General features: G+C 40.8%; 1 protein-coding gene across 1 annotated transcript in view; it reads right to left on the bottom strand.

Moving 5' to 3' along the window:
• klhl2 (kelch-like family member 2) overlaps window positions 1-22,278 on the bottom strand; it is a 99,606-nt gene extending 77,328 nt beyond the window's left edge. The window contains 3 exon segments of the mRNA XM_052041286.1: window positions 5,278-5,384; window positions 7,361-7,486; window positions 22,028-22,278. Of these exon segments, the coding sequence (XP_051897246.1) occupies window positions 5,278-5,384; window positions 7,361-7,486; window positions 22,028-22,095 (301 nt within the window). The 5' untranslated portion in view covers window positions 22,096-22,278.
• Between the last annotated feature and the right edge of the window lie 799 nt (window positions 22,279-23,077).

Genomic DNA, 23,077 nt, shown 5'->3' with positions numbered 1-23,077 from the left:
GAAAGTCAGATTTTTAAGCATCTTGGGAAGGCAAAGGCAGAAAAGTGGAGCCAGGGCGAAAATCAGATCCACCAAGACCCTGCTCAATGATAGAGCCAGGTCAAGGTATCACATGGCCAAATATTGCTGCTCTTTCTTCCCCAATAAACCAATACCAATCCCATCCCACAAAAGGGACGTATACTAAAGCAATCTTAAGAATATTATATTCAAAGAAAAAGATAATTAAAATGAAGGATTTAAAGTATTAAAATCATACTGGAAGGCAGCACGGTAGCGTAGCAGTTAGTGCAACGCTATTACAATGCCAGCAATCAGGATTTAATTCCCGCCGCCGTCTGTAAGGAGTTTCTACATTCTCCCCATGACCGCATGAGTTTCCTCCAGGTGCTCCGATTTCCTCCCACATTCCAAAGATATACGGGTTAGTAGGTTAACATGGGTGTAAATTGGGCAGTGCAGGCTCGTTGGGTCAGAAGGGCCTGTTAACATGCTGTATAAATAAAAAGTTTAAACACAAAACTGAATTTAAAAAGTCTTATAGCCGAGCTGACATACTTCTTGAAAATTGTGGTCTCCACACTTAAATGATTGCTTGAGAAACCATCAGAAAGAGTTATCTAAGATCAGTTAGAAGACTACTTGTCAAGATTTTAAAAAGCACACAGAAAAAGAGTGAAGATAAGCATACAGTTCAACTATTTGAAATAGTGTTTTCATCCATCTGTCATTCCACATCCAACACGTTGATGACCCAATCCTAAATTCCTATATTATTCATAATTCACATCACTAAACTAACTAGTTGGCATTTATGACTTTTACAACAAAAATTCAGTTGACAAAACAAAACTGCAGTAGTAAGTGCCAAATAATAACGTAAACAAGTGAGCCAAATGGGAAAATAGTTGAGAAATTGAGAATCAGCAACGTTGTGACCAAAATACTACCAGCAGAGTTACTTAATGGGCTTCAGTATCCAAACCCACAAGTAACTTAAAAACAATTTGCATAAAATAAATTGCATATATTCAACCACATTTATTTAGTGAGAAACAACTATGCTATTGGTGCATGATCCTAAACTATCATTCTTCATAAATATAACAAATACTGCTAAGACATTTTCTCCATTTTTTCCCTTCTGGGACTTCTCACAAAATATTTCTGAAAAGGCACCAAACATACAAGGGTCACCTGAAACAGCTCACCTTTCAATTTTTCTTTCCCCGTGGTGAACAAGTAACCATATTTCTGTGCTGTATTACATTCACACAAGAAATCAGTGCGCTCAAACTCCAGGCTGGTTGTTCCAATGTAGCTTCTGCAGTAAAATGTGTGGAGACACAAGACACTGCAGATACTGGCATCTCGAGCAACAAACAAACTGCTGGAGGAGACAAACTGCCTTAATGACTACAGTCTGGTAGTGCTTACATCAAGTGCTTCAAGAGGTTGGTTACGGCATGAATCAACTCCTGCCTCAGAGATGACCTGGATCCACTTCAATTTGCCTACCACCACAATAGGTCAACAGCAGATGCAATTTCTCCAGCTCTTCACTCTGCTCTGGCCAACAGGAACTCTTAAATCAGGTTGTTATTCATCAACTACAGCTTGGCATTCAACACAATCCTCCCATCCAAACTCATCATCAAGCTTCAAGACCTGGGCCTCTGTACCTCCCTCTGCAACTGGATACTCGACTTCCTCATTGGCAGACTTCAGTGAGGATTGGTAACAACATCACCTCCTCGCTGACCACCAACACAAGTGCATCTCAAGGCTGCGTGCTTAGCCCCATCCTCTACTCTCCATACACATGCAACTGTGTGGCTAAGCACAGCTCCAATGCTATATACAAATTTGCTGATGACCCTACTGTTGTTGGACAAATCACAGGGTGACGAGTCAGCTTACCAGAGTGAGATAGGGCACCTGGTTGAATGCCCTCTCTCACTCAACATTGGTAAAATGAAAGAGCAGATTGTTGACTTCAGAAGGGGAAGGAGGGTGAACATGCACCAGTCTACATTGAGTGGAGAGAGTCAGCACCTTTAAATTCCTGGGCACTAACATATCAGATGACCTGTCCCGGGCCCTGCATATAGATGCAATCACAAGGAAGGTGCACCAGCATCTTTACTTTCTAAGAAAGTTAAGGAGGTTTATCATGTTTGACAAGGTTCCACATGGTAGGCTTCTTCAGAAGGTCAGAGGGCATGAGATCCAGAGAAGCTTGGCCATGTGGATTCAGATTTGGCTTGCCTGTAGAAAGCACAGGGTTGTGGTGGAGGGAGTGCATTCAGATTGGAGGGCTGTGACTAGCGGTGTCCCACAAGGATTGGTTGTGGGACCTCTGCTTTTCGTGATTTCTATTAATGACTTGGATGAGGGGGTAGAAAGGTGGGTTGGCAAGTTTGCAGACGACACAAAGGTCGGTGGTGTTGTGGATAGTGTAGAGTATTGTCGAAGATTGCAGAGGGACATTGATAGGATGCAGAGCTGGGCTGACAAGTGGTAGATGGAGTTCAATCCAGAGAAGTGTGAGGTAGTACACTTTGGAAGGACAAACTCCACAGTGGAGTACAAGGTAAATGGCAGGATTCTGGGTAGTGTAGAGGAGCAGAGGGATCTGGAGGTTCATATCCACAGATCACTGAAAGTTGCCTCACAGGTGGATAGGGTAGTTAAGAAAGCTTATGGGATGTTAGCTTTCATAAGTCGGGGGACAGAGTTTAAGAGCCACGAGGTAATGATGCAGCTCTACAAAACTCTGGTTAGACCACACTTGGAGTACTGTGTCCAGTTCTGGTTGCCTCATTATAGAAAGCATATGGAAGCGTTGGAAAGGGTGCAGAGGAGATTTACCAGGATGCTGCCTGGATTAGAGAGTATGGATTATGAGGAGAGACTAAGTGAGCTAGGGCTTTACTCATTGGAGAGGAGGCGGCTGAGGGGAGACATGATAGAGGCATACAAAATGTTAAGAGGAATAGATAGACAGCCAGCTCCTCTTTCCCAGGGCACCAATGCTCAGCACAAGAGGGCATGGCTTGAAAGTAATGGGAGAAATCAGAGGAAAGTTTTTTTTTACCCAGAGAGTGGTTGGGGCATGAAATGTGCTGCCTGGGGCAGTGGTGGAGGCAGGTACATTGGTCAAATTCAAGAGATTATTTTAAATTCCTCCATATGCTTATCTAGTAAAGGGATATGTGGGAGGAAGGGGTTAGAAAGTCTTAGGCGAGGTTTAAAGGTAGGCACAATATTGTGGGTGTCACCGAACAAACTCCTCCAGATATACTATTGAAAATATCCTGACTGGTTACATCATGGTCTCGTACGGCAATTCAAATGCGCAGCAATGCAAGAAGCTGCAAAGTAGTGGACTCTGCCCAATACATCACGGGCACATCCCTCCCCATCATCAATAGTATCTACAGGAGGCGCTGCCTCACGAAGACAACATCCAAAGATCCCCACTATCCAGGCCAAGCCATCTTTTCACAGCTACCATTGAGCAGGAGGTACAGAAGCCTGAAGTCCTACACTACCAGGTTCAAAAACAGCAACTTTCCTTTATCCATTCTGTTCTTGAACACACTGGCACAACCCTAGAGTTTAGCAACACTACGATCACTTTGCACTAAAATGGATTTTTTTTTGTTCTAATTGTGTTATTTCTTGGTAAAAATTGTGCATAGTTTATGTTTAGTTTATGTTTTTCTTGTGAATGCTGCTTATGTGATCTTATGTACCTGTGATGCTGCTGCAAGTAAGTTTTTCATTGCACCTGTGCATACATGTACGTGCATATGACAATAAACTTGACTTTGACTTTCAACTTTGAATGCAGTGGGTTGAGCAGCATCTGTGGGAGAAAAGGAATTCCACCCCCCCCCCCACTTGACATTTTGGGTCAAAAGCCTGTATCAGGACCAAGAGTAGAGAAGGGAGATAGCCTGTATAAAGCAGAGAAGGGTAGTGGTGATACAGGACCCAGAGGTGATTGGTGGTCTGAGGAGGGGTGAAGGATGATAGGCAGATCGAGCCAAGTCAGAGAGGGGAAGACAGATGGAGAAAACAAAGGCAGTTGGAGCCTGGTGAGGAATATAGCTGCAAGGGTGATAAGTAGGAAGACTCCAGATTCAAAATCTGGTAGCCCTCACGTTCCTACTCATCACCCCTCCCCTACCTAGCTCAATCCACCCATCATCCTTCACCCTCCATGGTCCACCAATCACCTTCTGGCTCCCGACTCACCACTCTCCCTCTCCTCTTTATACTGGCTATTTCCCCTTGCCACTCTCAGTCCTGTTGCAGGGTGTCCACCTGAAAATGTCGACAATTCCTTTCCCTCCCACAGATGCTGTTCCACCCACTGAGTTCCTCCAGCCAGCAGCTCCAGTAAAATGTGTGTTTTGGTGCAAACTCTCATCTCCAGATGTGTCTATTTGGACCCATGCCTTTTGCAGCAAAATTGTGTGCAAATAAAAGCCTCCTTAATAGCCAAGAGTGCATATAATTATTCTTCCATTTCCCAGATGGAATACAACCCCCAAGGGTACAACCTGGGCAGACAGTAGCATTTTTTTCCATCACGTTTCAAAATAGATCCTTTAAAGTAGAGTCAGCTTTCAGAATAAGAGTATTATGCTACATTGCTACTAATTCAGCCAACCCTGCAGGCAACAAATTGAGCATGTCTTTGAGAGTTGAGAACTTAAGACAACTACTCAAATGTCTTGAAACAACATTCACAATGAAAATCATTAATTCTGTAATTCAGAAGAGGATCTCTCAACAAGCAATTATAGAAACAAAATATCTGAAATCAATTAAACGACCTTACCATCACTCTTGTTACTCATTGTATTATTCTATATTACAAATAAACGTGTGATTGAGTAGGCTACTCTTAGCTAATGGTTGACATCTCCTGGGCTGGGGAATAGAGAAAGCCAAAAAGCACATACAGGTTGATCTATTATGGAGGACTTCACAGATGAGATCAAATAGTGATCTTTGCTACTTCTGAGCCAGTACCTTAGAAGCTGCAGCAAAGCTGCTTATATTGATCTGTCTTCAAACATTTCCTCCCTTTGGGGAAACATTTAAATTCCATTCTGGCATCAACATTTTACCACGAGAGAAAAAGCAAAGGAACAATTGTGGGAAAGCATGAGCTAGAGCACTGGATCCCCTAATTAACAATACTATGTGTCACTGACCATATCAAATCACACACAAAACACACCATTACTGGTGCTACAATACCTGTAAACATTGCATGGAAGTATGGACTGCAGGCTGCCAAAACGACTCTGTGCGCTGGAATCTCAGTATCTTCAGCTACAAGTGTTACATCACACAAAAGATTCTGACTGCAAGAAAGCAGAGTGGAGGTTAATTGAGGAAACTGTTCAACATTAAACCCAATGCTATAATCAACTCCATCCTGCAGCTTCCTGGATACGAATTAGCAAGCATGGAAAAAACGCACATGTGTGGCTTTCAGAATTTGGTCTGGAAATTAAACTAAACATACAGAAATTGATTATTGTACTCAAAATATTTCCAAGGAGAAAATTATGCCAAAAATTTATCAGAATACAATAGGGGGCAGGGCAATTATTTTTCTCCCACAATTTAAGATGAATGAAACACAAGATTGCATGAGGTAATGTCAGTCTATTTCTATTTTCTGCATGCAGAAACATGACTTAGTAACTACTTGATAGCTGTATTTTACAAAGCACCAAGAACACCAACTCTGTTGCTCTCTTCTCTGATGCTGATTGATCTGCTGTGTTTCCAGCATTCTCAAATTTTACAAAATACCACAACCAGGACATTGGGGAAACTTGTACTTCAGGATATTTTAAAAAAATGGATTTCAATCACATCAAGTCTCTCTGCTATAACCCCAGAAAAATGCCATTGTATAGCAACATCTGGAACATTAAGGGCACACCCACATGACACTCAGTTGACACAAATTTGAGATCTTGCCAACTGTTCTACTAAGTAACAAGAAGAATCATCTTTTCTTTTGTTATATTAAGAACTCCAATTTTCCTGAAGAGTTGGCGTTGAGGGAAAAATAGTAGGAATCTGAACATTAAAACCTCTGACGTCATTGAAATCTATTTTGACAATGAGTCAGCAAGATTTTTTATTTTTCTCCCACTCAAAACCATGCATACAAGATGCAGTTAACCTTTGCCTTGAATTCCATTATCATTGAGATAGTCCCTTTACCACACACAAGTAGGATCCTCTGTGGAGAAATATCAGGCCTTCATTTAACAAGTAATATGCAGAATATTAAAAAAAACTGCAAAGATTGATATAAATAACCAATTCTGCAGAGGGAAAAGTTTCTGCTCAGTGCAACTCAGAATCGCCTACCCTCAGAGCAATAAACCACAGAATCTTTTCTCCCACAAATAAAAAGTAACAGAACATTGCAAGTTCATAGATTGTTTAACAAGATGCACATGTGAAAACTTATTACAGATAAATAGAATTCATGAGAATGATATCAAAACTGAGGGGTTACACCTATCAAGACAGGAGCTCTTTTCACTCCCTGTTGGCTCAAAAGGGAGAATATTTGAGGGGGTCAACTAATAGAAATCCTTTGAGTTTACAGAATGATTTAATAGTGTAGGCCTCAAGAAGAGAATTTCACACTGCCAAGACCGGAATTAGGTAATTACAAATAAATCCAAAAGGAAACTGAGAAGAAACGTGTATCCCCATGGAGTCATCACATCATGAAACTCGGTACCATAAGGTGAGTGTATATTTGCTTTTAGAAGGAGTCTGGATAAGCACATAGGAGTAGGAAACAGAAGAATATCATGATATCATCCGACGCAGAAAGGTAGAAGGAAGTTTGTTTGGAGCAAACTGTTTAATTTTGGTGCAGAAATGTTTTGTAAGAATGTATTGTCAAGGGAATAATAACCTCTTTAAAACCACCACCAAACTAGTTTATGTTGAATTTTTAAAAACTGCATAGGATTTTGTATTTCTTATAAACTAGACAACTGCTCAGATTACAAATGTCACAACTAGGTGGCATACAATGAGCTAATTCTCTTAATTCCTCACTAAGCTCCAGGCCTCCAATAGATCAGAGTAGATGCCACTGTAACACGAAGGAGGGAAAGGAACAAGTAAAAATAGATATCTCCATGACTGCATGACAGTACTAAGGAGTAAACCTGGCAGCAGATTCCCTGATGATAGAATTGTAATTTGCTTTACAGGCTTTACAATTTGGTTCAACCCCCAGAACCACAGTGGATATTCAGAGACAAGCTGCCATGGAGAAGATTAATTTAGTTCATACCTTCTCAGTTCATTCATAACTTTAAAAGCTTTTTTCATATGACGAGGATTCACAGTAACTGGACACTGTTTCTCAGAAACATCATCCTTTGGATCATGGCGTTTATGTTGGCATAATTTTGTGCACCTGTAAGCAAAATTTAGGATTAACTATCTGTTTCAGAGCAGATCTGTTCACAGGTAAAACATGACTGTTCAGTTAGCTTTGGCACAACATGATTAGCCAAACAATTAAAATTGATTATCATATGCATCTTCAATGACTACCATGCTACTGCTAGGTTTTCATGTAGAGTAAAAAAAAGACTAACTTTGGGGGAAAAAAGTCCCTAGAAATGTTTTAAATGTATGTAAAGTGCATTAACGTAGTGCCTCAGGAGCTCCCAAGTGCTTCAGAGCTAGTGAAATACTTTACAAGATGCTGTAATATATGAAAAGAGAAATTCAACAACTCAAAACAAAAGAATTAAACTGAGCCACCAAAATTAAATGCTTGGTATTACCTTAACAGAGCCCCTTAAACACTCCCTCTCCCCCACCCAAAAAGTGGGTGGCATCGTGATCAAAGAATGACATTACATAATATAGCAGAAACCTATTCCAAACAAACTACAATTATGCATGGTGGCAAGCCAGTGCAAAAAAAACGGTTCAAGTGCAGGACCAGTACCTTTTTACTCATTTCTTGATTTAGCTGAAACTATTAAAATGGGTCAGCTTTATCAGCATTACTGCCCAGCAAAAACCTGTTAACTGATATCCAAAAATAAGAAGCAAACTACACAATTAGTTAGTGATGCACAGCTCAGCTCTAATTCATCACTGCTCTTCTCTAGTTCCCAGCCTCTTGCACATCCCTAAATTTATTACTCACAATTGTTGGTCATGTCCATGCTGCCCAAGGACCACGCTTGTCAGCCTCCAAGTTTGTTCTTTAAAGCCCACCACTTTGATCAAGCTTTTGGTCATGTATCCTAATTCTTCTATGTGGCTCAATACTGTATTTTGTCTGATAACTTATCTGAATCACTCTGAGATATCTTTACAATGTTAAAGACACTCTACAAATATAACCTGTCATTCTTCCTGGCAAGAAGAAAATCAATGTTTATCTCAAAATCAAATTATTTGGATTTAGTTGCATGGATATTATTCTCATTGGATGTGGTACTCCTAGTTTCGATTTTTCCAACTGTTCATATAAAAACTTAAAATTGCATTCATTTTACATTTCAATTTTTGCCCAGGGAGTAGAAGAAATGGAAGAGAATCTAAGTCTTTAAAACACATACCTTAACAAAGAAAAAAAAGTATATTCTTCATCATTAAAATATTTTCCATTTTTCTTCCATCCAAGACATATATCAAATGCTATCAGCTAGATCCCAGAATTTCACCACTGACATTCTGCATTGATTATAACATTCACAGAAATCATCTTCCTAATAGGGAAGCAGAAGAACACAAAAATATGGAAGAGTAGGCCATTCAGCTACTTATGCCAACTCCACATTCAGTAAGGCCTTTTAACTCACCTGCTTCTTCCCTGCATTAACCCCTCACCCCTTGATCCATTACAATCTAAAACTATCAATCTCATTCTTGAATGTACTCAGCCAAGTCTCTGTTGCCCTCTTGGGTAGAGGATTCCAAAGATTCACTCTCCTTTGGGTGAATAAACTTCTTCTCAACCCTGTCTGTTCTTATTTTGTGATCCCTGGTTCTAGACACCTTAACCATAGGAAACTAACTCTACATGTACCTTATTAAGCCCTGTAAGAATTTCGTAGGTTTCAATGAAATCATCTTTCATTCTACTAAAGTGTATAAGCACAGTCTGCTTTCAAGCTCTTATGAGAAACACCATGAATCAATCTGGTGAACATTCATTGTACTTCCTCTATGTTAATTCATTCTTCCCAGGTCTGCAGAACAGATCTCTATACAATGGTCTCCCTAGGGCCCAAAACAATTGCAGCAAGAATATCTCTACTCTTATACTCAAATCCTCTTGCAATTAAGGCCAACATACTATTTGTCTTCCTAACAATTTGCTACACCTGCTTATTATACAAGGTCCCCCTGAACACCACCGTTCTACCTCTCACCACTAAAATTTTAAACCACCTCCAAAAAGATGGATGACCTCATTTTTCAACTTGTGCCTTTTGCCATTGCTTGCCCATTCACTTAACCCATCTCTATCCCTCTGAAGCCTTGCTGCATTCTCCTCAGGCCCCATAGTGCTACATTGCAGTATATAATCTGCCAATTAGTATACATTTCTCAGGATCCCCTCATCCAAATCATTAACATAGTTATAAACAGCCAGAGCCCCAGTCTGATCCCCGTTCCAACACCACTAATCACAACATCCCAACATGAAAAAGCCCCATTCGCTCTAAACACTGTTTTCTGTCCATTACCATCCTTAATCCACTAGAGTACATTACCCTCAATACTGTTCACTCTAAATTTTGTTCAATAACCTCTAAATTCAAAAATACTGGCTCACTTGTCTACTCTGCTCATTACAACCTCACCCTTATTTAACATGATCTCTTGTCGATTTTGATGTTGATTTTGCCTTTAACTGAAATTCCAGTACAACAATGGGCTACTTATCAGGTATCCTTGATGCTCCAATTTCCTCCAGCTAACAATCACATCAAAAGGCATCATCCTTGGCCTCCACAACAAACTATCTCACTGCTGATTGCCACACCACTGCCTCTGGCCTGTAGCAACTATTTCACAAGCTTGGCTTCATGTCCAACCTGTGCAGATCTACCAAATCCATATCCTCTCCAGCCCTCAAGGACTGCTACCTTCACCTCCAGACCACTGCCTTCCCTGCCCAAGCACACAATTAATCATTCCCATGCTATTCCAGCCAACCTCTACAGTTTATTCATCCAAAGCAGTCATCCCATGAAGTGCATCCACACCCAGTAAACATTCTGTCCTCACTTGGCACCATACACAAGGGTGATATTTTCATTTTGAAATGTTTGTGTGATAAAAACAAACTCGATATGTATTATTCATTCCATGAATGAACACATCTTTGCAAATACACCTTGCCTGCTTCTGAATCCCTAAATGCCCTCTTCAGAATTTACTGTTTGTTGTCTAGGTCACTTCAGACTCTTCTTAATATTTCACAATATCCTTCTCCAGGATTACAAATATACAAAGTTGAAGAGTATGGCACTTGGCCACAGAGTCTTTCCCCACCTTTTTAATAAGATAATGGCTGATCCAATTGTAACCTCACATTCCCATCTGTGTCATTCTTTCACCCTCTTACTTATCAGGTAGGAATCAACTTGTTTAATATATTCAAAGATGCTACTTCCATTTTCTTTACCAATGACTCAACCTTCTGAAAGAGAAAAAGTACAACATACTTCCATCTCAAGTGGGCAACCCCAAGTTCCAGATCAAAAGACAAACTGTTGGAGGAACTCAGCAGGTCAAGCGCATCTGCAGAGGCAAAGGGATAGTCAACGTTTCGGATGGTTACCCTGCATCAGGTTCTGAGAGTAGAGGGAAGATGGCCAGTATAAAGAGAGGCTAGAGGGAAGGCGAGACCGGGGGTGGTAGGTGATAATTGGAAACAGGCAAGAATTAGCTTGAAAACACTCTGCAGGTCAGGCAGCAGAAGGGTTTCCAAAATGTGGCATGCCCTCTCCTATAGTGGTGGAGATCTAAACCACATTTTCCCCCACACATTCTGCTCACAGATGGATGGAGCTCTCTAGTACTCATCTTCCACCCCACAAAGCCACAATTTCTGCCAATTCAAACATGATCCCACCACCAGTTACATCTTCCCCTCTCCTTTCTGCATTTTGCAGGGAGCTCTCACTTTTGACTCCCTGCTTTGGTCTTCCATCCCCAGCCACCATTCCCCATCCCAAGGCAACTTCCCCACACAACTGGAGGAAAATCAACACATCCATTCACCACTTCCCTTTCCACCATCCAGGTACCCAATCATTACAGATGCAGCAATAGTTCACCTGCACATCTTCTGACCTAGTCTACTGCATTGTGTTCAAAATGTGGCTTCCTCTACATTGGAGTGATTGAACACTGAATGATCACTTTGCAGAGCACTGCCCTGCAGGGTGATCCTGAACTTCCCATTGCATACCACTCGAGTTCTCAATTCCACTCCTATTCTATCTGTGGCTCCCACACTGCCAGAGTCAGGCCCAAAGTAAAGAACATCATTCCATCTTCCGTCTAGGTACTTTGCAACTTTGTGGAACGAAGAGAGTTTCCCAACTTCAGGTAAACAGCTCTTTCATCATTTCCCATTATCATGCTTATGTCCCTTTCTCACTGGTTCTTTAAAATGTCACACTAATGATCAGTACTCATACTCCTTATCACTTGATCTGTCTTAACCTGTCTCCATGTAGTCTTTGTCTTACACCTTATTCCTTTCCCCCAACTCTGCTTTGAAACTGTAAACCCAGCAAAACAAAGGAGCTGGTCATTGAATTCAGGAAAGCAGGGTGGAGTACACACCCCTGGCTGTATCAATGGGGCTGAAGTGCAGATGGTTGAGAGCTTCAAGTTCCTGGGTATAAATATCAACAACCATTTGTCCAGCCATGTAGGCACTATGGCCAAAAAAAAGCACACCAGTGCTTCTACTTCCTGGTTGCATTGTGGTTTGGTACAGCAATTCAAATTCACATAAACACAAGCTGCAAGGGGTAGTGGACTCTGCCCAATACATCACAGGCCCATCCCTCCCCACCATTATACCTATAGGAGGCACTGCCTCAATGAGGCAACATCCAAAGATTCCCACCATCTGGGTCATACCATCTTCTTTTTGCTACCATCGGGCAGGAGATCAGAAGCCTGAAGTCCTACACCACCAGGTTCAAGAACAGCTACTTTCCTTCAACTATTCGATTCTTGAACCGACTAGCACAACGTTAATCACCAGAGTTTAGCAACACTACAACCACTTTACACTAAAATGGACTTCATTTTTGTTCCAATTGTATTCTTTGTAAAAATTGTGTTTATGTTTAATTTAGTTCTTGTGAATGCTGCTTATCTGATGCTATGTGCCTGTGATGTGCTGCAAGTAAGTTTTTCATTGCCCCTGTGCATACATAGACGTGCATATGACAATAAACTCGACTTTGACATTGAAGACTAAGAAAATTCAGTATGTCCCCGATAACTCTTACCAATTTTTAAATAGATACACCAGAGAAAGCATCCTATTTGGCTGCATCACAACTTGGTATGGCAACTGCTCTGCCCAAGACAGCAAGAAATTGTAAAGTGTTATGAACGCAGCCCAGTCCATCAGGCAAACTGGCTTCCCCTCTATTGTCTGTCTACGCTTCCTGCTGCCTCAGGAAAACAGACAATATTATCAAGGACCACTCCCACACAGGTCATTCTCTCTTCTCCCTCATCGCCCCCAATCAGGCAGAAGATACAGAAGCTTGACAGCACATGCCACCAGGGTCAGAGACAGCTTTCATCCTACTGTTATCAGTCTGTTGAACAGACCTCTCATACGCTAGAACTCTTGATCTCAATCTAGCTCATCATGGTCCTTGCACTTTGTTTACCTGCACTGAACTTTCTCACTAAGTGCAAAACTATATTCTGTATTCCTTTTTACTACCTCGATGTACTAAAGGGCAGTCCTTTCTCTGCCCAGGAGAAGGGTTGAGAGCAGAAGCACGGGAAATAGATGAAATGCAATCAAGGATTCCGTCTACTCTAGTGGGGAAAGCCACAGTTAAAGAAAGGCACTTGTGCAGAATGTTTCATCATTGCAGCAAATGCAAGAGGCAAAGAGTCTGAGAGAATAGAATGGAATGCGCATGGGGCAGGGTTGGATAAAGTATAATTAAGAAAGCTGTGGGAGCCTGTGGATTTGTATTAGATGTTGGGAGTTAGCCTGCCCCCACCCCCAAAAGATGGAAATGGTTGGAATTGGAGAGGAGAGCATTTTGGGACCATGGCTGGTGAACAAGGGCCTAAATCAGGCCTGTGCTGTGGTTGGTGTGGGCAACAGAACACATAGCTCTGATTGTTGGAAGTATGATAATAGAATCACAGAATGGGTATAGCACAGGGGCAACTTATCCAATCATGTCTGCACTTGCTCTCTCCCAGAGAGACTCTCTAGTTCCACCCACTGGCACTTTATCCATAGCTTGCAAATATTTCTTCACCATATTTATCCAAGTCCTTCTTGCAGGTGGCAATGGAATCAGTCTGCACACATCTGCAGGCGGTACATTACAGATTCCAGCCACACACACACACACACACACACACACTACACAGAAGTTTTTCCTCATGTCAATCTTCAGTCCTGAAGAAGGGTCCTGATCTGAAACGTTGACCGCCTGCTTTTCTCCACGGGTGCTGCCCGGCCTGATGAGTTCCTCCAGCATCATGTTTTTCATCTGGATTCCTGCATCTGCAGTCATTTGTTTCTCTCTTCCTTCTCCTCCCCTTTATTTTATCCTTGTCCTCCGCCAAAGGGAGCAGCCTTACACCATTCTATCCATTCTTTTCATTATTTTTATTTACTTCTATCAAATCTGCCCTTGGTCTTCTCTTCATAGAAAAATAAACCTATCCTCTCCAATAACTGTAATCCCTCATCCCAGAAACTATTCTTTGTCAATTTTTTTCACAACCTTGGGAGATACCATAGGTGAGATATCAGAGGCCTTTATTGCGATGCTCAGACATGGGGTGCGAGAAAAGGATACAAAATAAGCAAGCGGCTTATTCAGTAGGGTCCGTCCCAACAAAGAACGTGGGCCTCGACAACATCCTGACTGTAATGCTAAAGACTTTAAAACCAATCATGGCTCTAGCCATGCTGTACAACTATAACACTGGTGTCTATGAGACAACATGCAAAATTGTCTGGTTATATGCAATCCACAAAAAGCAAGACAAATCCATTTCAGCTAACTATCACCTCATCAATAGAGTTAATGAGCAAGTGATACAGGTATCAAGAATATTGGTATTATGTGGCAGTCACTCACGATAGCTCGTCAAAGTCCAGACTGCATCCCACCAAGATCAAAGAATTCCATCACAACCTTGGCCAATGTTATAGTGAGCAGAGGGTGATTAGAGATTAATTTTCCACAAACCAGTGGGACTGTCAAGATACCAGACTAGCTTATTTTTGCTTTAATGGCATAATCCTATATTTATACAGTATTTGGTGAGGTTTACACTTATTACCAAAGCCTAATGTGTTGATGCAGTTTGCTACATGAAAAGTCACCACAAAGCCCTCCTCTTTAATATTGTTGGTTTCAGTATCAAGTGCTTTTCTATTACAGATATCCATTGAGGCAATCTTGATGGTGACAGCAACAGTGATCTTTAATGAAAGCTGCTATTTCTACTGCATCTTCTATCATAATTCACCCCTAAACAAAGAATGGGTGATCACACTTTGCTGAACATTTCTGTTCAGTCCACAAGTGTAAACCCAAACTTCCAAATGCTTGCCATTAATCCTGTCCCACTCCAACTTATTGCAAGGAAGCACTGCAAAGCCCCAGCAACAGCACCATATGCAACCTCTGCAGCGGTCAACACAGAGTTCAACCCTGAGAGACACTCATACATCACTTTACAAGCAACCCACTATTCCCAGTTTTTTTTTGGGCGGGGCGCAGTTGTTGTTGACAAATATTCTGATAACCCCAAGTTTTGTTTCATTATTACCATTCTTTTATTTTGCATTAATATCCTTTTATGATTTAATCAGTCCTGCCTTCCATACCACACTGTCCTCGTTCTCTTCCCCCATTTCTGTACTGCTTAAAGTGATACAGTCCCTACTTCTTTCCACTTCAGGTCAAAGTGGCAGCCAGTTGAAACAAACTGTTGTTTCGTTCTCTACAAAACTTGAGCATATTGTATAGAATATTTGCACCTGCTTTGTAAATAAAGCCACCTGCAAATTATATTGTAACTAAAAGTACCACAAAATTGCAAATATTTAAAGTACCATCATTATTTTGTCTCACTTCTACATAAAATTGATTTATCTGTGTGAGAAGTGAAGCAACAACTTCAAAATATTAAACTATCATAACACCATGTTAGAAATGGCCAATTCAAATATTCAGCTTGAAAATGGATGCACTCACATACATCATTTTACAAGCATCCCACACTGTCCAAACTGCCCACACTAGAGTACATCGAGTAAAACATACAAATTACAGAGGAGCAAGATATGATTGCCAACCCAAGTCCTTTTGTACTTGACAAAGTGAAAAAAAAGTAAGAAAAAAATCAGTTTGTGGAATAACAAAAGCAATATTTGGAGTTATAATGAAGATTAAGTCAAGCATATCCCTTCCCACATCTTCTGCAAGATGTGTTTAGTTTTTCCTCATTTTTTTAAAAAATATATATACACAAAATAAAGACATAGACAATAAATCACACCTCAGATAAATTACACCATCTTTACTTGCCAAGATGGAATTTGACCACTGAAAAGGAAAATATTTCAGAAGCTAGAAATTGGAAATAAAAATAAAAAATGCTAGAAATACTCAGTACTTAGGAAACATCTGTGAAGAAACAGAGCTCACATTTCAGATCACTCTCCTTCCATAGGAACATAATACAAGAGTAGGTCATTTGGCCCTTTAAGCTTACCTCACTATCGTTCTACCTCAACACCATTTTTCTACATTTTCCTCCAGAGCCCTTTGGGATAGACAATTCCAAATATTCACCAACCACTGCATGAAGAAATTTCTTTTCATAGCTGTCCTAAATGGCCACTCTTACTCCAGGACCAAAATTCCCAGGATCCAGACCCATCTGCCAGGCCTCAGTCAGCCCAACATCCAGCCTGTGAAGCTCTTTAATGCTTTACGTGTCAATGAGATCACCTCTCATTCTTGCAAAGTCTGAGGTATACAATCCCAGTCTACTCACTTTCTCTATACAGCAAGTCCACCATAGTGGGAACCAGTCTAGTGATTCTTCACTGCCCTCCATGGCAAGATTAGACCAAAATGTTACACAATACTCCAGGTGTAGTCTCACCAAGGGCCTATGCAACTGACGTGTGACAACTCCCAACCACACCCACCCACCCCCCCAAAACAACTTGCTTCATATCAGTTATCAATGAGTTGTGTACAAGGGCCTCCAGGTCCTTTTGAACATCAACACTACCTGATCTTTCACTATTTAAAAAAATCACTGCTCTTCTGCTTTATGCAAACTGGTAATCACATTTTTCTGTGTTATATTACATTTACCATGTCCTTACCCACTCACACAGCTCTGCTTTTTTCACTAATACCTTTTCCTTTCAGTTCTATATTCACATTAGGTCCTTGGATCTCTGGTACTTCTAGGAAGGTTTTTTGTAACTTCTTCCAGGAGGAGTGGTTGTTTAATCCCTTTGACACTTCTTTCCCATTATAAATTCCCCATCTCTACCTGCAAGGGCCCCATATTTGCTGGTCTTTTCCCTCTTTAAACATCTATAGAAACACTTACAACACTGTTTTAAGTTTTTTTGCTAGTTTACTCTCCTAATCTTTATTAGTTTCTTGGTCCACCTTTGCAGTGTTCAAAAATGTTCCCAAACCTCAGGCCTACTACAATTTCTTGTAAGCCACTTCCTTGGAATTAATACTGTCTTTAATTGCTCTGGTCAGTGATAGATGGACCACTTTTGCTGTTTGATTTCTGTACATTAAAAGGAACTTTTTTTTTGTAAATAAGCTGCTCTATATCCTGCTTCATACATTGCTCAATATTAGATCAGGCTTTTGGCAGCTTATAAATAACACCCATCAACATTTCCTGCCCTATTCTGTTCCTTAGCTCAAACCAAACTAGTTCCAATTCTGCCAAGATAATTTCTCAATGTTACACTAATATTGTACCTTAGTAAAGACTCAAATCCACCTCCTTTTTACGTGTCCTTCCTACATGCCAACCATCCCTATACATTCACATCCCAGCTTTGGCCATCCAGCAGCCATGTAATCTATATTGTTGCAAATGTTTTCACTGCTTTTGCTTTTTGTCTTTGTTTCTGTTGCCTTTTTATTCCAATTACTACTTTTCTAACTTTGACCAATTTCTCTTCAATGTGCTCATCACTACCAAAGGCAATATCATATCTAATGATGGGTCAAATGCCAGGCTAAAAGTGGGCTGGGGGGGGGGGGGGGGGGGGGGGGCGGTTAGATGGTGATAACACAGCTTTGTCTGTGTTATGTGTGGCTAATAGCAGGGTTCTGGGTACATCCCACGTTTCTACTATAAGCAACATAAAAAAAGTGTAATCATCATCTAACTGTTCCCATTAAGCCTTTTGGACCTAGCTTCACCGTATCGCATATATTCCTTTTGTCCTATCTATTCCTCTCTTCATCTTCTCCGCAAATTAAAACAACTTGTTTTCTTCCCTTTCCCAATTCCAAAGAGATGTTGACGTGAAACATTTAGTCTGCTTCTCTTTCCACAGACGCAGCCTAACCTCTTGAATGTTTCCTGCATTTTTTGATTTTGTTCCAGATTTCCAGCATCTGCATTTTATTTTTGATTCTCAGAAATCTAAAGCCCTCCCTCCAATCACACTTTCCTTTATCTTCTTATTCCTGTGCTTGTTATCACATGGCAATGGAAGTAATAAAAAGATAGTAATCTCAGGAAGTCCTGCTTTTTAAGTCTCTTTCCTTGCTCTCCATTATCTGCTCACGGGTAGCAGAAACAAAACGTCCTCCGATGTTAGTACTGAGGTGTATCTCATTCTTACATCACTGATGCCAAATCTCATTTCAAGGTATACGATTGTATGGACTGAGAAGGGGAAAAAATAAAGGATGACTTGGTCCACAAATTTCAGACTTCTGGGCTTATCTGCATACACATATTCTCACATTACCGTCTCACTTATCCGACAGCATCAATGAGCACTGTTGATCACTGTTATGCTAACATGAAAATTAATTTAATTGCATTGGCTTGGAATTATTTCCACATAAACAGTGATCCAAATTAAGCCTTGGTTAACATTCCAAGCCAAAAAAGTTGACAACGAGTGAAGGACTCACAATATGTTGAATATTCAAGAAAAGAGGGGAAAGGTTTAAAAGGGACCCAAAGGACAACTTCTTCACACAGAGGGTGGTGTCTATATGGAATGAGCTGCCAGAGAAAGTGGTTGAGGCAAGTACAATAACAAGATATAAACAACGTTTGGACAGGTACATGGATAGGAAGTGTTTAGAAAGGATATGGGCCAAACACAGGCAAAAATGGGACTAGCTTAGATGGGCATCTTAGTCGGCATGGATGAGTTGGGCTGAAGGGTCAGTTTCTGTGCTGTATAACTCTATGACTCCAAGTCATGGAGTGGGTTTGAGTCTACAACATTCTGAATCAGATGGTAGATCTCTGTCAATTAGTCAAGTTTGAATACAAATACTTCAAAGCATAAATGTAGGAAACTACTTGACAAATCCACAAGCCGCCAAAAAGGAGAAAGAACATGTAAAGTAAAACAGGTACAACATGCAAACATCATCATCCCCCAATTTATGTTCTTATGCTATTGGAAGTTGAAAATATTAACACATGGGTGAAATTAAACCATGAGATCAGAAAAATGGTCCACAGAGAACAGCAGAAAGAAAAACAGCAGGTCACAAGTCAGAGATGCAGCACTTAAACAGGCCCAGAGTATCAACTAGCCATTTACACTCATCCCATTTGTTATTATCCCCACATTCTCATCAACTCCCCCCAGTTCTACCACTCACCTGCATCACAGGCACGATTTGCAGAAGCCAATTAATCTTCCAAATCTCACTTTTTTTTAATGATCCAAGAGGAAACCAGAGTATCCAGCGAAAACCCATAGTCATGGGAAGAATGTGCAAACTCCACACAGACAGTACCAAGGTCAGGAATTGAACCTGGGTTTTTGGCGCTGTGAGGTAGCGGCTCTACTAGTTGCTGGACTGTGCTGCCAATAATACAACCAATAATTTTTCTGAATATATTCTCAGAATTACACTAATATGGAATTAATCACGTTCAAATTTTACAACTGAACATCATTTAAGATTTTAAACTTACTTCCTTTTAGGAGGAAAAAAAAAATTAATGACCCTTCCTTCAGAAGAGTCTTTACCTATAAGGCCATGTAGGCATTTAAGCCTAACCAACCAATATGAACTCTAAGCTCCAGTCCATCTGTGGTTTTGTTCTTCTGCATACAAATGGTTACATTAAGCACGTCACACTAAAATGAAATCTATATTTGGCTGCAGGTATACTACTGATACTAGCCTCAACATGATGCCCAGCCAAGATACCCAAGTTTTCCTGCCATCTGGATCTTGCAATTACGCACTGTATGTATTCCAGTCCTATGCTACATACCTAACATTTTGAAATAGCAAGTGAGATTATAATAGCAGAAATTAAATTAGTTGAATACTTTGTATACAATGAACCCAAATGGACTCCATGTGATTTGACACTACTATGGATTTCTATTGCATCCAGTACAGATACAGATCATTCTGGTTATATGTAGCAGGGATACTCTTAACATATCCTTGCTTCAGGTCACTTGCAAGTTACATTGGGATCCAATTACAAAGCTAAGATACTTTTATATCAATGTCCAAAATCAATTCATACCAAATTAATAGCATGTTAAAATCCCTTCAATTGCAAACATCAAGTCACATCTATAATGTAGAAAGCAGTTCCCAATGACTTGTAAGGGAGTAATTCCTGTCAAAACAGAATTTTTACACATTTGATACCCGGCTGACACATTTCAGTTATTTAATCTTAAAGAGATGGCAAGGAAAGTAGTGTTGGTGTTAAGGGACTAACTAGCAACCAAGATGCGAGGGAAGAATGAAAGCAGTCAGACATTCAGTTTCCGCCCACCCCCAGACAAAACAAAAAGCCCAAGCCTTGTGGGCAAGATCATGAAAAGCCATACAAACACAGATCCACATCCTGAAAAATTCTTCTTAAATTGGGATGGGATGAGAGTTCATTTTCATATTCAGCTATTTTTTTTCAAATCACAAAGTGAAGTAACGAGATTGATCTTGGTATACACAAATTGCAACCAATAAAACTAAAAAATGCTTAATGAAAATTCATTCCCTTCCTAAAGTCCAAAAAACTCATCTCCATGTAACCATGGAGAATTGTTTCAGATCACAAGATATCTCTAACATACAGAATTTTAGAAATTACATTTTCAGAATTCTATTTGTTGCTCTCTTCCACTTTAATCATGTCACAAGATGACCATTTTTGGGAAAAACAAATGGAGCCTAACTGATGAGTGTTGGCAGACCACTGGAGGAGTGAAAGGTGGAGGAGGAGGAGGAGGAGGAGGAGGAGGATGATGATGATGATGATGGTCTTGCATTCCCTATGAGACAACATCCATGCAGAAGTACTTCCATCCAAGGTTAAAAGGACCAGAGTTAGGAATAAAAACTCTACAGTTTTGCCCTTAAGTGAAGATCACAAAAATAAATCATTCAGAACATTCCCTTCCACAATCTCCCCACTGTCTCCAATAATTGAGGCCAAGATCATACTACTCAATTCAGAGATCAAAGCTAGGTCATTACAGAACTGTGAATGTATAGGATATTAACCATACATTTTTTTAAAAAGATAGGCATATAGGTAGGTAGCAAAACAAATTATATCATGAAGTATAAAACGTTTGGTATGGTGGGAAAATAATCATACAATAGATATAATTATGCCGATATTCTTTCTGTATTATAACTTCTCAAATTGCTTCCACCAATTCTTCAAAGTTCAGGCTGTACACGTGTTTCTTTCGAACATGCCTCAAAAAGACAGGATAAACAAATCATACTGAAATTAAGAGCGAATATTCAAAGTCCAGGTATATCAAATTATAATATTCTCAAATGCTAATATCAACATTGCAAATAAAAACACATAATACAGTCCTGTATAAAAATAATCTTCTCCCAAAAAGGTGCGCCCTTATTGAAACGTCATTGTTTCGTTGCACTTATAAATCGGGTTATACAGCGGGCTTTAAAAAAAAGAACTAAATTCTTAACCCTGTATCCCAAATTTGATTCCAATTTTAGTTTATAACCCTTCACATACTGTCCAACAAACAGAACTATGCATGTGCAACAGAATATTCACCATAGCAACGGCTGCTGTACATCCACGGAGAAGTGTCCTGAACCAAATACAAAATCAAATTTCCAGTGGAATTGACCCTTCAGTCTAACCTCAATTTTACCTCTCTTCATCTTCTCCCATACACTTAACACAAAATTCCTAAAAATCTTAAGACAATCACATTACCATTCCACTAGTAAACCAGCCTACTCTTCCCCAATCCCCACTCGCCTCCAGATCCCTTCACATTTAAAAGCCCGCTCCTTCACAGCCGAAGTCCACGCGTCTCTCCCTAACCAGGGTCTCCCCCGGCTGGAGGAGCCACCTGTTGTTCCAACGCAAGGATTCCCGGTACCTCTCCCGGCTGTTCGCCTCGCCTGCCCGCCCCTTGCCCTGCCTGGTGGCGGAGCCCACGCCGCGGGCGGCACAACACACTCACATCTGCTGTATCTCCATTGTCTCCGCCTGTTGCCGAGTGCGCAAAGCGAACACGGCGCCCTGCACCATTCCACTGTGGAACGCGCGCGATTGTTGCCCGTTCCACTCAGGAACGAGCGCGATTGTTGTCCATTCTACCGCCGTTCCATTGTCCCCATTCAATGCGCCGCCCGTGTCACCGAGGGAGTGCCCGCCTGCCTACTGCTGCCGCCCGCAGGCACTGCTAGCACTCTGCGTGAATGTGTGTGCGACCCTCCCAAGCAGCTCCAGGGGAAGACAGGAGGGGCGGCGCATCCCGCAAAACAGCCTCCTCCAATACCCCACAATGCTCCGCGTCCTCCACCCGTCGCCAAGGCAGTGCCCAGGTCCAACTTTTATTTGCGATTCTGCTCCTAATATCGAAAGTGATTTTGTTTTACAGGTAATGGTCTATTAGTAACTTCTTCTGCGTTGGAAGCCTAGGATAAAAACAACGGCAATATGTGAATTTTAAAAGTGCATCAGTATCATGAAATCTCTGCCTTTCGGGCATTCCTGGCACTCAGTATCGAACTGCACCGAATATTTAAAGCCGTGTACCTTATAACAAAAATGCAACCTGAAATACATATACCCATTTAAATATTCCGCAGTGATAGAGTGAAATCGCCGAGTTTGTCGTTAGTGAAAATCTGCTTGTCGCTATGCTCAATATGCCTTCCTGTAACGTGCGCTATTTCATTAACTCAATTGTTACTCCCATTGCTATTGACCCTGTTTCCGTAGCAACTATTTTTATTGATGCTATTGATAGCAATGACAACTTGCACCGATTTTGCGCGTTTATACTAATATATCATCCCTTTGTGCTCTACTGGAGCGTTGTCAGCCCAGCTCAGCCATATAAGGAGATATTAGAAGAGATAGGCAATATATTGCTGGTTAGGTAGATTTTATGATGTAGATTTGAAGGAGGACAGACAGAAAGACGAGATTTCAGGAGGGAATTCCAGAGCTTGGTGCCCAGAAAGCTGAAGGCATGACTAAGTAAAGTGAAAGGAATTGGAATGCA

The sequence above is a fragment of the Pristis pectinata genome, chromosome 2 (genome assembly GCF_009764475.1).
Source record: "Pristis pectinata isolate sPriPec2 chromosome 2, sPriPec2.1.pri, whole genome shotgun sequence".
Lineage (NCBI taxonomy): Eukaryota > Metazoa > Chordata > Chondrichthyes > Rhinopristiformes > Pristidae > Pristis > Pristis pectinata.
This window is presented reverse-complemented; position numbering and strand designations above follow the sequence as displayed.